We start from the raw sequence: 16,927 nt of genomic DNA, 5'->3' as shown, positions 1-16,927 counted from the left end.
GTAAGTTTCCAGACATTTTTCGTATGGGCACCTTTATTTATAGTGCACACATGAAAATCTTGTTCCTTTGAAGTAATCTCCTCCGGCTGCAATGCACTTGTTTTATCGTTCCAACAACTTCTGAAACGACCTATGGAAGTCCTTTTGTGTGAGCGTGTCAATAACCCTCGTCTAAGCCTCTCTCATCTTCTTAATTGTCTCATAATGACAGCCGCTAAGGTTTTCCTTGAGCTCAGAGAATAACTAAAAGTCACAGGGGGCAAGGTCTGGACTAAAAGGAAGGCGAGGAACTGTCTTGATGCCTATGACAACGTACTTCTTTCTAATCTTCTTTGAGTACCCTTGGGACAAACTTCACGCAAATCTTCTGCATTTTCAGTTCCCCATGAAAAATTGTGTACAGTTCCCACACTGACACCAAACTGCACTTATTGTCTCTATTGACACAAGACTGTTCTTATGCATGAAATTCTTTATTTGGCCAATCAACTTTTGTGTTCTGACTTCCTTACTCCTCCCATACCTTTCATCATCCCTCACAGACTCTCTGCCTTCCTTGAATCTCTTATGTCACTTAAAAACTGATGCTCGATTCATGCAAGATGGTTCAAAAGTAGTCTGAAACATCGTATATGTTTCTGTGGATATTTTTCAAGTTTGAAATAGAATGTTATTGCATATCGTTCTTCTAAAGTGTCATGACATCCAAATTGTATTTTTGTAAATCACCAGCTGTGACATTCAGGCTTTAGTTGAGTATATTCCATAGCTACTGTAGCTGTTCATTTGAACCTGAAATCATAAAAATTGGTCGGTCATCTCATAAGATGCATAGCAATAACATACTGAATTTTCAAGAGTTCACAACAATGTTAAATGTCAGTACAAAAAAGTCGGCAAAATTATTGAAGTCACCTCATATACATATATATATATATAAAATGAAAATTACAATTGAATTTACCAAAATGATCCAAGATGGTAAAATTAAAGTAAATTATAAATATTAAAGGATTAATATTTATAAAATTATCTCAGCCAGCCAGATATATATATATGCTATGCTCTATATCAAAATATTGAAGCTTCAAAGACAAAATTGAACAAATGCTGGGAGAGAATACTCTTAGGTGCTGTGGGTGCTGCTATATATTATTGCCCCATAAGACTTCATAGTGTAGTTAAGGCTCAAGAAAGGCGTTTTGAATAATATTCATGCCACATTGTTCCTTTAGTATGTGCTAATCATTTTCTGTAATTGAGTTTTATAATAAATTATTTTGTTGGGAAAATCTGAGTTTTATTTTGAAACTGTATTTATGCTCAACCATATATATATATATATATATATATATATATATATATATATATATATATATATATATACGAGCTTGTGAGCTGTGGCGTTGTTTGGCTGTGGAAATAATTATATAACCTTTCACATTCTGAAAAATTATATATATATAAATATATATATATATATATATATGAATTATTTATATAAAACTATATGTTACATATTTTAGAGATGTACCATGGTTTCATTGCAGTGGATCTGCTTTTTTAAAACTTTTAAAACCCCAAACAAATTATTAGCGATTCATAAATAGAAAAACAGATCGATTCTTTGATTTGTTTCTTTTATTTCCTGAATCGCTGATAATTTGATTGTATTTTTAAAAGCATGTCGTAAGTCGCTCACTGTTAATGATTTTTTAATATAAGTAATTTGTATTTTAGTTCTCACATTTGCGATCGAGCACTTCAGTCATTTCTTGTCAACACATCTTGACGCCCTATATATATTTTGTATTTAATCTCGTTTCGTAAACGATGAAGGGGTTACACACACACACACACACACACACACACACACACACACACACACACACACACACACACACACACACACACACACATATATATATAACCGTTTTATTTTAAATATGTATGTTTTCTCAGGCAATTTTATTATTTCATTTCCCTCTTTCCAGTTACGACATCTTCACGGATGACGACTCCTCTTCCTCCAACGACGCGATCCCGAAAGACCACTCGGCACATCAATCACGTCAGTAATGAAGTGACTAAATTTATTCTAACTAAAGCAACCGAAAAACCTCCAGAGGACAAAATAGTTGGTAAGTAAAACCCTTTATATATAGTAAGTACATTCAAAATTAATAGCCAATACTCAGAATGTATAAACATTTCGACCCTTCCTTTACTTAAAAATTCACCAAAAATCAGGAAATTAACCAATTTTAATGAACATTTCAGTATTTATCAAATAATGATTACGAAATATAATAAACCCCTTATCTCTTTTTGAATCTGAGAGCAAATGTTCTCTTTTGTTTTAACAAAAACACATTTACTAAAGTTATGGTTTTCAGTAGCAAAAAAAAAATGAATGAATTTATTTTTTGCTTTTTTATGAAACAAAAACACATTTACTAAAGTTATGGTTTTCAGTAGTAAAAAAAAAAAAATAAATGAATTTATTTTTGGCTTTTTGATGCAAATAAAGTATCGTAAATTGTAATAATAGAAAAAAAAAATTTTTCACAAACATTACGAAAAAAGCCTGTAAAGTCCGAATTAATGAATTAATAATTCCTCGAATTTCATTGAATTAAGCATTGTTTATTTAATATTTTCACACATAAAAAATATAATTGCAAAAAATATTTCTATTTTTTTTTTTAGATTACATGCTTCGTTTAATCTTTATATGAAGGATTCTTATATTTTCCTTGCTTGAATGAACGTGAAACGTTCGGTGTAGCATAATTTTTATATAATCTTCAAAAATAAAAATTTAAATTTTAAACCAGGAACACAGAAAAATAACTAAATTAAGAAATGGGTAAAATAGGAATGTACGGATACACGGCTGGTGAAAAAAGAAAACCAACACTACCTCCCTCCAACTACCTGACATCATTTTTAACTAGCCTTTTGACTTTCTGATATGTGTGGCTTCTGTAGAATCCACACTTAGATGACTTCGTTTGTATTTTCTTAAACGAAGCATGAATTTCTTGCTTTTGGGGCTAATTAAGCTATTTTTGTCAAACAAGGTGTTTTTTATTATTTAATTCAATATCTTAGAACTTTACTTTACTAATTATCTTTGAAATAGACCCAGAAAACTAATATTTTTCTTTCAAACGATTTTTAAAATGAATTTATTTAACTTCAAAATATAGCTGAATTTGTCAGCTTGCGAATGTCGCCGTGCAAACATTAGTCATTATAACTTTTTTTTTAATGTGTACAAATATTTTTTCCTTTTGGAATTTAACTTCAGGCTTTAATCTTTCAAATACAATGAAAAGGTAGTCGGAAACCTACAAAAAATGATGATAAATTGGCTTTCAAAACTATGTCCCTCTATCTTTATTCCGGCATTATTGCTCGTAATTTATATATATATATATTTTTCAAATGAACAATTGATTCACACACACACACACACACACACACAACCTTCAACAAATTTTAAAGTTGTACCTGTAAAAATACATAGCGTTATTTAAACATTTTTCAACATAATAACAATGTAATTTATAACTTAAACACAGTTTCAGCACGTATAAAAGATACTTGAATAATAACAATGTAATTTATAACTTAAACACAGTTTCAGCACGTATAAAAGATACTTGAATTTTACTGCATTTTATATCAGGTATTTTTGTTATTGTTTACAATTTCTCGAATATTAATTATTTTACACAAATGATTGTGTTGTTCCTACTTACTTGCCCTCCCCCCAAGAGCCGTCATTCATGATTTTACTTATTTTTACTCATTTTTAGACGTTTATTTTATTTAATTGTCAGCATGAACCAAAATTTTTAGATGCAGCATATGCTAACACTTCAGTGAAGTTTACTGTATTTATTTTTTAGCAAACATTAATAAGAGAAAGTTTTCCACTTTATTTATTTTTTCGCATAATTAATGATGGAAGTGTGTTTTCTGTTTTTTTTAACATCTGTTGTACAGTCTCTTGAAAAAAAAAATCAAACTTTTCTCTACTTTCACATAACTATTTACAATGTTCATATAAAGCATTCATCTGTTCTTTTTATAATAAAAATTCCGTTTTCAAACAGAAACGTTTACTGCCAAATTTCTTTTTAAAAAAGGGCAAGTTTTCCTGAAAAAAAAGAAAAAACTTTCACCTAACAATTTATGGTAAAAAATTAATTTTTTTTGTTTTTTTTTGGGGGGGGGAAACAACAACTTTTATTGATAAAAAGAAAATTGCAAAAAATAATAAAAGTAAATAAACGAACAAAATGCAATTTTTCTTGAGGAATGTGTTCCATTTTAACAAACTGGGCCACAGCAACGCGTGGCCGGGTACAGCTAGTGTATAATATATATCTTTGGTCTGTCACACGTTTGAAATAACATTTTGTCAGCCATGGTTAAGTAAAAGAGTCATTTTCATAATTCTTTCACTCTTACATTTGAAACCACATTTTCTTTGGTTTGTTATGCTTAAATTTGAGATGTATGTTCTTTGATCTGTCACACGTAAGTTTAAAAAATCGGTAATTATGTAGAATAAGGATCGTACTATCGTAAGAATTTTCCTGTGTAGTTTACATATAACGTTGAAAGTGACAATACGCCGAGTCAATAAAATCGCGGTAGCCAGCATCATTTAAGAAAACATGTATTTATTATTTAGGTTATATAAAAAATGTAAATATTTATTTTAATCTGAAAAAAAATCATAAAATAAAAACATTATATAAACAAAAATTTGTTGCTATCAGGTTCTTGTTGTTCAAAAATCAATATTTATTCATGAAACGTGCCTTATATCGAGTGTTTTTATTTTCTTAACTTGAATTTTAATGTTCTCAACGTTTCGGAAAAAATTGTCTAATAATTATTCATTACATTTCCTTCGTTACAACAAAAATAGTATTGTCTTCAGGTTTTAATTAATTTTCATTAAATAATAAATGTCCAGCGTTTGTATAAAAATATAATGAAATTTAAATAAACTGTCCAGAAAATTCCGACAATAGCACAGTCCTTATTCTGAATAAGTAGCAAAAATGTTTGTGATCACTAAACACACAGATTGAAAGCAAACATTTTAGATTGATGCGCGGATCCCTCTAAAAAGTTGTATTAGTCACAGAATCTGAATATATTGTTATCTATCTTTCTTTGTGACCCGTTGGTCAGAACTAAGATCGAAATAGCATTTTCATCGCTAATTAAAATTAAACTTCCAATTTTTTTATAGGACGGAGACGCATTCTAACATTTGTGTTTCCTTTGTGGAGCATAATACTTAATTGATATGTTGAAACTTTAATTTAAGGTAGACATTACTTGTTATTAGACAGTTTACAGGCCTGTTTAAGTCATTGTATCACCCTTTAAAAAAGCGTGGTTATAATTATCCTTCCTCCAGCTACGAGTTAAATAATTAAGTTGACTAGACACGCCCACTTTTGGCTAAGATATTACACTTAATCTTTTCTGTTATGAGATTAACATGTATCTCAATCCTATACATTTCAGCTGACCATTGGCACATACGAAAACGCACAAGACACGCCCAAAGATATATGACAAAGAAATAGCATTTTTAGTATAAACCACAGTAATAATTATAAAAAAAAAAATAATAATAATAGTTACGTGGTCCTATATATATATTATTTTAATTGGAATTCATTATTGAGATGAGTATTATTTATTAATTTTATTTATTGCGGATTATTATCCTCATCTTTTTTTTAGTTGTTTCACGATATTTCGACCAACTATTCCTGACAAAGGCTAAAAAAGATGAGAATAATAGTACACAATAAATAAATTACGCGATCCTGTTTTTAACTATGTCCACCATACGCCCAAATCATCTTATCCGCTCGAAATTACTTTTGGTGGGATACATCACTCTTTATCTGCAGACGTAATTGTAGACAGACTTACGTGGCTTGGAATTTTACAATCTCTTTCTCTCTCTCTCTCTCTCTCTCTCTCTCTCTCTCTCTCTCTCTCTCTCTCTTTTGAGGGGGGGGGAAGGCGCTTGGAGCCGATAACTTTTAAATCAAATAAACTTTATATATTATTTTTTGTGCTTGAATTGTGTTTTTCTTTAATTATTAAATAAATATTTTGATGGTGCGTTTTCTGTGTATTCGTCTGAAAAATCTTATAATCCTATATTGTCTTCAATCAGTGAAAGAGGAATCCTTCTGGACTAAGGAAAATTGCAATTTTATCACAACTCAGAGTTCCTCTTGAAGCATTTATTCTAATAATGAATAGGTTGGGCTTTTGGTTAGGGTAAAAGTGTAATGTCTGTTCTGATACTACGCTTCATTACTTCTGTCCTCAGTTATTGAATGAGATATTTTTTTAGACTGAGACATTTTTTTAAATTTTTACCTCAACCCAGAGTGCCTCTTTTTGACGCAGCGGATTTCTCTCCATTAAAAACCGACCTTGTATCAACATTTTTTACTCGTTGAGAAGTAAGTAAATAGGGACTGGACTCCTAAGCATTGTTAAGAAAACAGAAGCAACGTTTAGAAGAAAGAAATGCAGCTAACCAATCCACATTGGCGTAACATGGCAAATATCGCCAAACCTCTGTGAAGCGCAGTGGGGGCGGTTCTTCTGAAGTAAGGGAAATAACCGTTAAGCCCTGGGGACAAGAAAGAAAAATGTTTCCTTTCTCTCAAAGATTTTAGAACCTGAACTTTTCTGGGGCCATACGAAGACACATCCGCAATTGGCTTTATTCAACCCTGCCTCTAATAATTGGACCTTGTTAGCCACATTGTACATGTGGGTCGTTTGGCTTCAGGGTGTGCAGGATGACATAAATTGATCAATTGGCAACCAGAGATAAATCCCCTTCGGCATTTACAAGTTAATTAGAACAACTCCCCAAATTGGTCAACCTACATCTCTTTTTCTCCTTCTTACTCTTTGATGATAATCACATCTGACCTCTTTTCTTCCTTTCCTTCCTTCAATGTCTCCCCCCCCCCCCTCACTCTCTCTTTCGATTTTCTCTCTCTTCCTTCTCTTCCGTCTTTCTCTGTCTCTCTCCCTTTCTCTTTTCCCTCCTTCTCTCTCTCTCTCTTTTCTCTCTCTGCCTTCTCTTCCTTTTTTCTCTCTCTCTCTCCCTTTCTCTCCTCTCTTTCTTTCACTATATCTTTTCCTCTTTCTCCCTCCTTCTTCCTGTGTTTTCGCCTCTTTCTCTCTTCTTTCTCTCTTTCTCTCTTTCACTCTCTCTCTTCCTCTATCTTTCTCTCTTTCCTTTTCTCTTTCATTTTCTCTTTTTTCTCTGAACTTTTTCTTTCTTTCCCTCCCCCCTCTTTCTCTTTCACTTTTCTTTCTATGATTATTTCAACTAATAAGAGACAATGAAATGATTCAATGTTTAACCCCAAATCAACTCGCCAGCCAATCAATACATCTCTCTTCCTTGAGTGCGCTCTATTTTGGATTTCAGCGTTGAATGTCCGAAACAAATCTAGACATTTAAATGTTAGTAAGAATGTCTATAAGATATTAGCTACTTGGCCAGGAGCAAAGTGTAGAATCTTTTCTGATACTATGCTTAATCTTTCCTGAGAAAATTCTTCTAAATTGAGGAAACTTACATTTTTGTTCAAATCCAGAGTTCCCCTGTTTGGGTAGCTGATTTTTAGCCATATGAAAACCCCATACTGGGTCTAATTCTGACCTCGTGGGGAGGAAAATAACAAGGTACCCTGTTTGAACGATTAGTGTCATTTAAGTTTGAAATTCTGATTTTCAGTATTAAACGTGCAAATTGAATGAAAATACCTTATTTTAGATGTATCCAGTTTCGTTCATTGACTGATTCGTCAACGTAAAGTTTACAATAGAATTTTCGTTGGTCTGTCATGCTTAAGTTTTGTAAAACATTTTCGATGATCTGTCACTGTAAAGTTTGGAAAAGAGTTTTATGTGGTCTTTAGATTTGAAAGAGCATTTTTGTCGGCCCATTTTGTTTCTTTTTCATATATGATTAACGCCAACCATTTGCTCACAAGTGAAAGAAACTTGTGAAAATGGCCAGTCCAATTAAAATTAATTCTGCACAACTAGAACACATTTGTACAACATGTCTTGTTCATTTATTTATTTCCTCCTAATAATCAGAAAGAAAGGAAACCGAGTTTTAATTGAATTTCTCGTTTCAAATAAGAAAAAAATTCTCTGCAACAAAATGAGACCAGAATGTTTCATTTCTGTTTTCTTCATTTTTGTTTTCAGAGGCAAAACTTTATTGCTGTTTGGCGTTAGTTTCTTTGAATTATTTTTTAGAACCAAGTATCCACAAGAGCGATCACACCAGTCACCAGTCATAACGTAAATGGGGCATAGAAATGGGGAAGTCTGCTGTTATTATTTGATTGAGGAAGATCACAGATCTTGATAAAAAAATATTATCAAGGCATTTTTGTTATTCTATATATAAATAAAAACAAAGTAAAAAACAAGGCATAATGGGTGTTTTTTTAGAGGCGGCCAACTTTAAATTGAAATAAATCTTAAAATAATTTTTAAAGGCGGCCAACTTTAAATTTAAATAAATCTTATAAATACGTTTTTATTATACAAATATATGATTTATTCCAAAGATTAATTTTTGGCATTTATAATTTAAATACAATTTTGAGCATGTGCCCCGTGGCTCACGTGTCCAATTTTAACAACTCTACACATTAAATTTGGCTGTATGTCGGCAATAATACGTTGAATGTTATCCTATATATATATATATATATATATATATATATATATATATATATATATATATATATATATATATAATATAGCAAAATATATTCCTTATATTTTTTATTATTCTTTCATGTATATATATATATATATATATATACACACACACACACACACACACACACATATATATAGAGATAGAGAGAGAGAGAGAGAGAGAAGGAGAGAGAGAGAACGAAACCCCCAAAACATTTATGTATATTCATCAACGTTTTGCGTTTATTTAAAGACTTTCTCAAGATGATTGCTTTGTAGAAATAACATGCAAGTACAATATTTGAAATTGTTTCATTTGAAAAAGAAAACAGACAAAAGCATTCTTTTCAATTCAAAAATAGCATTTTAAAATGTATTGATATTTCATATCTTGAGAAATTCTTGAAATAAAGTCAAAAATGCTGAAGAAAGATTCATAATTTGAGTTATTCCGTTTTCATTTTCTCTCTATATATATAATTTTTAGATTCCTTATGTTCATGCATTTCTTATATATATATATATATATATATATATATATATATATATATATATATATGTATATATATATATATATATATATATATATATATTATTTTGTTTATTGCTTTAACTTCTTTCTTAAGTTTGTTGATCTGAGTTTTCAGCCTCAGTTCCCATCCAGGTTTTGCCGGACCATTTTCTTTCCCCGCCTTTTTTCTATTTTGAACTTCATACTTACTGTCTTGGCACCTGCGTGAATTAAATTGTTCAAATCTGTAATTGCATATGTTGGAATGCATAGTAGGAGTTTGTTAACCCTCTCAGTTTCTGCTCTTCATTTCTTCCACTCTTGTTTCCTTAAGAATGGGAGTTTTTTCTTCATTCATTAGTTGTCTGATGTTTTTTTACTTTAACTGCTTAATTTTCGTTAAAATCTGTTCCTTGTGTCTGCTTTTTGCACGCCTTCTGTATCTGGAGTTGCTGTGTGTGGGGAAGGGAGTTTTATTTCTTCTTCCCTAAGAAGTTGCATAATGTTTTCTACTTCTGTTTCATTCTCGTTTAGTTCCGTTGTTTCACAGATCTCGTTCTCATTGGTTTCTGTGTTTATATTTTGCTGATTATCTATGCGTAGATTTTTCATGTGCGACATTCCAGTGAGGATCGCATCTGTGTCTTTTTCATCATTTATCCTTTGTCGTATTTCGAATAGTTGTAAATTAGAAATCCACCCTCTTATGAGAATAAGTCTTGCTTGGTTTGCAATTCTTTCTTCAGTTGTATAGTATTCACTGGACATGTCCCACAACGCTTTCATCCATTTCCGATAACCATGTTCTTTGGGATGACGTCTATAATAGCATTCCATTACCAGTTCATCCTCTTTTGTTGTCCATCTCTTCCTTTGTTTTTTTGGGGTTTTTTTAATGCTTTCGCTGCTCTGTATTTCATTATTATTTTGGCACCTAAAATTAGACAGGATATTTATCTGCTCAGTGCCTGATATTCTTGTAACTGAAATTAGAAGGGGAACCAACATTCGGAAGAATACAACCGGGTCCCCCATGCTGTTAACGACAGAGCACCTGCCGATGATGACATCCAGATCTTTCTTCTGGGTCCCCCGTTTATAGGTTAAATTTTTCATGTTGTGATGTTTGTGGCAACACCACGCCCAGAATTGTTTTATCTGTGGTTCTGTCACAGAGATTGTGTTTGCCTCCCACCAGGAGGGTGGGGGAAGGTGCACTATTACACTTATATAAAAGACAACAGACGTAAAAGACACACACACACACACACACACACACACACACACACAGAACATTCTTAGATATATGTACTTAGTATAAGTCCTCGTGATTAATTTAAGTGTTGGAAAATACACCCCTAACATGTATTCTTTCTAATCTTTTTAATTCTTGCTTTGTTCAGACCGATTATTGAAATCATCACATGGTCTGTTCCAACGAGTTTTTACCATGTCCATAGGGAGGAAGAATGGTTAAATACCAGCATGCATTTTGTTTTTAAGATATGTCTGGTTAATACAGTTTTAGAGAAATGCGTTTAAAATACAATACTAACGCTAAATAAATAAATAACCTTGTATATTATTATTATTATTATTATTATTATTAACTGACAACAATCTATTATGTTCGCTGGTGTCTGGGTGACTACAATACTCCCCAAATATTCAGTACTCTCCACCTCTTCCGATAAGCTTTTCAAATGAATTTGCCTTATCGCAACACCTATTTACCATTGATTTCTCACTGGCAACGGCCATTAGTTTTCATTAGAATTTGGTTGGCAATAAGTTTCCCCAAGCTCCCAGTCCTCTTCGCATTCATCCAGTGGAGGTCTGTTTAGTCATCATCATCATCATCATCATCATCATCATTATTATTATTATTATTATTATTATTATCTTCTTCTTCTTCTTCTTTCTTATGATGTTGTGAATTACTCCTTAAACTATTTTTACCTCGCTTTTCACCTTCCGCCTATCACTACTCTTCATACTTGGAATCTCTATGATATTGTCTCTAAGAAGAACCTCTCTTAACTTCTGAAGTACTTCTTTTTTTTTTACAGAAGTCAAAGTTCGAACTTCATCACCACTTCTCCATACATCTGCTCCTTTCACTGGTTCCATTGTCTCAGAGTCAATGATCTCATCTGCCTTAGATCCTTCAAACTCCTTCTCATCACTTCCCATAACCATAGGATTCCATTCCTTCTCATTTGTATGCCTCCCATCATTGCTTACATTTCCTTTCCGCACTTCCACTTTCTTCTTTCATCAGAGCTAGTTTCATCAAGTTTACTTTCGTTATTCATTTCATTCCTAACCATCCATTCAATCTCTTCTCTTGCAATCACTGAAAGTAGGTTGTTATTTTTAATTTGTTTTAACTAGGATATCAAACTCGTGACATTTCTAGCTCCTCCTCCTCTCGATTCCCATTCTTCCTTCACTTTTCGGATATATTCACCAGATTTGGTGCTTCCACTTCTTACAAAGCATTCCCACAGTACTCTTCTTTCCTCATCCGTCCATGTTTTTTTGACATTTCCATTATTATTATTATTATTATTATTATTATTATTATTATTATTATTATTATTTAGAAGTAATATCATTCGTTATTACTCGTATACAAAACTAAAGAGATTATTATTTTGCCATCTTATTTACATATGTGTTTTTGGTTTGTATTAACACACATACGTAAATTAGATTGCAATGCTGAAATAACGAGAATCTTTCAAAGAATTAAAGTAATAATGAAACAATGATCGAAAAACATGTATTCTTAAATTTCTTAGAGGTGTTCATAAGGAGCATGGATTGTATATAAAAATTAAATCTATTAAAAATAAAAATTTTGTTTTTATCAAACGGAACAATATTTACCTTATCTGACTTATGAAACAGATTTTTTAAACTTAATTTTTGGTATTAAAGCTATTTCGGTTAACGAAATCGGATAAAATCGTTTTTATTTTGCATATGAAAATATTTAAATGCTTTGTATTTCAGGAAGAATAGAAGATTTGTGCCCAGGAGAAAATATGTGTGACGTTCCCAACAGTCATTGCGAATTAGGTATCTGTGTATGTAATACTGGATATATCCCCACGATGGACAAGAAAAACTGCCTCGGTAAGTGCTCGTTTTTAATCAAAAATCAAGTATATCAATGATTTTTTCGTGTCATAAATTTTATTCAAATTAAATTCTTTGTGTTTTAAAAATGATAAAAATCAGCAGTTTTATTTGGGGGTATACTCAACTTATTAAATAAAAAAAAACAAGCGTTATTTGAATGGAAAATTTTGATTGACAGCTAGGAGTTTGAGGTGACTCCAGAAACTGGAATCGTTGAAATTACGTGACTAAGAAATTAATATGCGAAATGAAATGTAAAAAAAAATGTTTTAAAAAATATCATTTTATGGCGGAAGGACAAGAAAGCACTAAAAATTTGGGTGAAAATTTTTATGTATGTTTGTAATTTTTAGCCGAAATTGTTAAAGACTTTTGGGCAAGGATAAGTTCGCACTTCCTGGTGACATGCAAACGTATAAAGGCACCGTCACCGATGTGGAGCGCAAAATGTCACTTGGTTTGACGAGATAATCTATCTGACTATATCATATTCTCTCATGCGCGCATACAAATAAACCGTCTCTCCAATTTTATCTGTGGATGTTCTTTTCCGATTAATATACCTCATTAAAAAAATATACATCGGTGTTCGAGTGATTGCATCCATAGACGATAAAAAAGTCTGAATTACCGATGACCACGGTGTATAATAGTTTATACATGCCACAGACAACAGAAAATGGTAAAATATAATTGTTTAGGATCATGTTAATCATTTTCATTTCATATCACATTTGAATCTATAATTAAATTTCCATGAAATATTTTATTAGAATTATTTTAAAAATACATTATTTATTAACACAAAGCAATTCTCCACTTTATAATATAGAACAATGTGTGTGTGTGTGTGTATATATATATATATATATATATATATATATATATATATATATATATATATGTATATATATATATGTGTGTGTGTGTGTGTGGTCACACAAAAGTTATAAAGAAAACTGCTGCAGAAATCATTTAACGTTTTTAGGGGAATTGATTAAGAAAATAACACATCAGACAACCTTCGCTTTTAATCTATTTCTATAATGAGACGCTTTCTTTTTTTACTGCTTTCTATACAAAGTTAAATGTTTGTTATTTCCTTTCTTTTCTATTTTTTTTAATATCCAGTTTCAGATCTTTACTTTCTTTCTTATTCCTTTTCTAACTTCATTTATTCAGACGCTATTTTTATGAACATGAATACTTGAGTGAACACTGGCGGAGAATATTTTTTCCACATTTTTGACAGAGGATTTTTACCTGTCTAGTGTAATTTCGAAAAGATATTTCTTGGGTATACTTGACGCGAACGATCACTAGCCACAAGCGTACACTGTAGGACGTTCACCTTGCCACTAATTGTTGGTAAACTCAGAAAGTAATATCGACAAAGGAGCGAACAGACACTCCTTGGATTTGACGACCGCGTGCGGCAAGTGACTTGCAAAAGTTTCTGCTACCAGTGCACAACGACTTCTGGATTTGTGAGCAGGCGAACGATTATAATACTAAAACATTCAGTTTCCCACGCACCCACTTTGTCTAACTAACCGTCAGTAGCTAAACGACAAAGATCACTAGTGTCGCAAGGAGGAAGCATAAAGTGAAATCTGTTTGTTATACGCTATGAGTGACATGTGCCTTTTGGGACAATTTTATAGAAGAGTAAGTGTGAAAGGTCGGTGATCTCTAATAGGGATCTCCTTGTCACATATGAGACAATCTTCGGTCACAGACCCAATGTGACCTGTTCTCGTCCTTCATAGGGGGTTCTTTGCAAGGTATCACAGCGTGGTAGGACCTATCAATCGATTTGATCGGAATCACTTTCACCTTCGAGTTGACAGGCCGAGGCTTCATCGATCTGTCACACTGGAAATGAATTAATTTCATGCACGCAAAATGTTTATTCTACTAGTGAATTCAAGATAGATATACAAAATATATACTTATATACAATTTTTCAAATGTTGAGTTTGATAAAACTCTACTGAGTTCCAATTAGATTAATTACTCTCGGTTCTGTGGTGGTGACGGTTTGGGAAGAGAGGGGAGGGGCGACGACTCTTCGATAGTATTTGATTTCTCTCAAATTTCAGCTTCAACTCTGGCGATTTCAGCCTGGGGACTCGTTTAGGTAGGTCGGGCTGCCGCCTGGACTAATCACCATTAATTATGTCACCTCAGCGAAATCCCCTATTCCCTGCGTGTGTACATGTGATTCTGCAAACTCTCTTAGGCCTGTTTCTCATGATCGAAAAGGTTAACCTCGTGACCTCTCGGTCTAGTACGGCACTCAGAGGTCAACCAACCTTGAGTCAGCGCTCATTGGCAACGGAAACGAAATTATATTTCGTTATGTCTCTCAAAGTGACATCAAGTTGTCGTTTTTCACCAAACAATAAAATTTATCTTCTTTCAGCATGGTTGGATGCCGTTGCCCCGATATACAGCAATACTTAACGAATAACATAATCATATATGCCCAGCATTCTCCAGTGTTTCGGGAGCCTCAGCCTCCTCCAGCTCAATCGCTCCCTAGGACGGTCACGCCACATAAGAGCCCATTCTCATATGACCAGAAGAAAACAGAAAAGTAACAGAAAAGCCATATTAGTGAGCTTTTTTTAAAAAATTTTTACTTTTGCTACCTCAAGCAAGACATATTGCCACAAAGACTGTGATTAGGGGTCAAATTCATAGGTAACATCCTAAATGGGGATGTGTATCAAGATATTCATTCACATTACATTTAAATTTGTACATTTTTATACACTCATGGAAATATGGAATAGGAAGGGAATTTCAAAGGCCAGTAGTGCGAGGAAAGAAGTTATTTGAGTAGAATTTTTTCTGACAGCGTGGATCCGGTAGAATAATTTTGCTGTAAGTTGGGGTTTACAAATGCAATATCTTAAGAGCTTTATAATTGTGTTTAACACATCTTTAACTTGTGTCCTTGCCTAATGTCTTTTCCGTTTCTCTTTTTCTTCTATTCTGTAGAGGTTGTATCAGTTCGTCCAGCTGTGCCCCACACCAACACCACTTGTACGCTGAATCCTTGTCAAAATGGAGGAACATGTTTGATGGATGAAACCTTGGGCTACCGTTGTCTCTGTCCTCTCGGAACAGGTGGCTCAATCTGCAAAGACAGTAAGAAACATTCACTCAAATACTTGATACTCGCATCTTTTAAGGATTCGTTCCATTTTTCTGAATTGGGGCTCGAAAAAAGTAATCATTCTTAAACATGAATTAAAGTGTTAGTAATTTTTTAAACAATTTCAAAACCAGTTTGGGCGGGTATACAGCAGAGACCCCTCATCCGCACGTTCAGACCTTTTTTTTTTAACTTTTTATTTTTTTAAAATGTATTGATTGATATCCGTTAGACGTTCAAGTTTTCGTAAAAGAAATTTAAACGGGTGGGAGGGGGCATTACGCCATTCAAGCTTATAGTAAAGCAATCCTCTAATGGAATCGGACCTAACGTTTATAGATAGATGTTTAAAAAATTTCATTTGTGCAACTGTTTTAACACCGAGTGCGCAAAGATTTAAAACATTCGGATTTTTCATAACCTCATCGTTTTGATATTCTTATTCTATTTGCTTGCACTAGACCCCACATCTATAATAAACGATATCTCAAAGCCTAGATTAATATTAGTCATTTTCAAAATCAGATAAATCCCCATTTTAGCAAACTGAATTTTTATCTATTAGATGCCAAACTTTCTCATTAATCTGAACTAGGGCTTAAATAATAAAAAAACACGATGACGCTCAAAACCGAGTTTAAGTGTTAGCCGTTCTTAAAACCAGTTTCAAACTCCTTTCATATATATATATATATATATATATATATATATATATATATATATATATATATATATATATTCCCCTAAAACCTCTGGCCTTGGTGGAGAGGAGACTAAAACTTATTGCTATGGTTTCGCATGATCTAAAATAACAACAAAGTTGAGACTTGATTCCAAATATTTCTCACGTTATATCTCTCCTCTTTTGGAAATAGGGTACGATTATGAATATCTCCAGTATCAAATAATCCTTATACACTGTGAAATTTACTTTATGTACGAAAAATAAAGCAAGGAGATATAACATATGAGAAATATGTGGAATCAAATCTCCCTTGCTGTTATTTCAGATCATGTGAAACCATAGCAGCAAGTTTTACTCTCCCCTTCATCAAGGCCAGAGGTTTTGGGGAAATATAAGATATTTTGTAATTCATATGCAAAACTAGGAAAACAAATGACTATGATTGAAACATTTTATGGCTGTAAAACAGTGCCAAAAATAAGCTCTGGATGATTGATGATCCTCTTAATGTGCGACCATAAAGGCAAATGTCACATAATCCACTACACAATTCAGGTCATTACCTTTCCAACGATCCTTCATTTATCAAATTCTGATCATTAGTCGCTGAGATTTG

At 32.6% G+C, this 16,927-nt stretch overlaps 1 protein-coding gene across 13 annotated transcripts in view; it reads left to right on the top strand.

Annotated features, from left to right (window-relative positions):
• LOC145255699 (agrin-like) overlaps window positions 1-16,927 on the top strand; it is a 2,182,525-nt gene that overhangs the window by 2,083,865 nt on the left and 81,733 nt on the right. For all 13 annotated transcript variants that reach the window (XM_080114282.1, XM_080114279.1, XM_080114278.1 and 10 more), the window contains 3 exons: window positions 1,995-2,141; window positions 12,335-12,457; window positions 15,470-15,619. In XM_080114282.1, the coding sequence (XP_079970408.1) occupies window positions 1,995-2,141; window positions 12,335-12,457; window positions 15,470-15,619 (420 nt within the window). The remainder of the gene's footprint in view (window positions 1-1,994; window positions 2,142-12,334; window positions 12,458-15,469; window positions 15,620-16,927) is intronic.

This window comes from Euprymna scolopes, chromosome 31, assembly GCF_053919585.1.
Source record: "Euprymna scolopes isolate OS-2025 chromosome 31, ASM5391958v1, whole genome shotgun sequence".
NCBI classification, from domain to species: Eukaryota; Metazoa; Mollusca; class Cephalopoda; order Sepiida; family Sepiolidae; genus Euprymna; species Euprymna scolopes.
The sequence above is the reverse complement of the archived record's forward strand: the minus strand, read 5'-3'. Positions and strand labels throughout refer to the sequence as shown.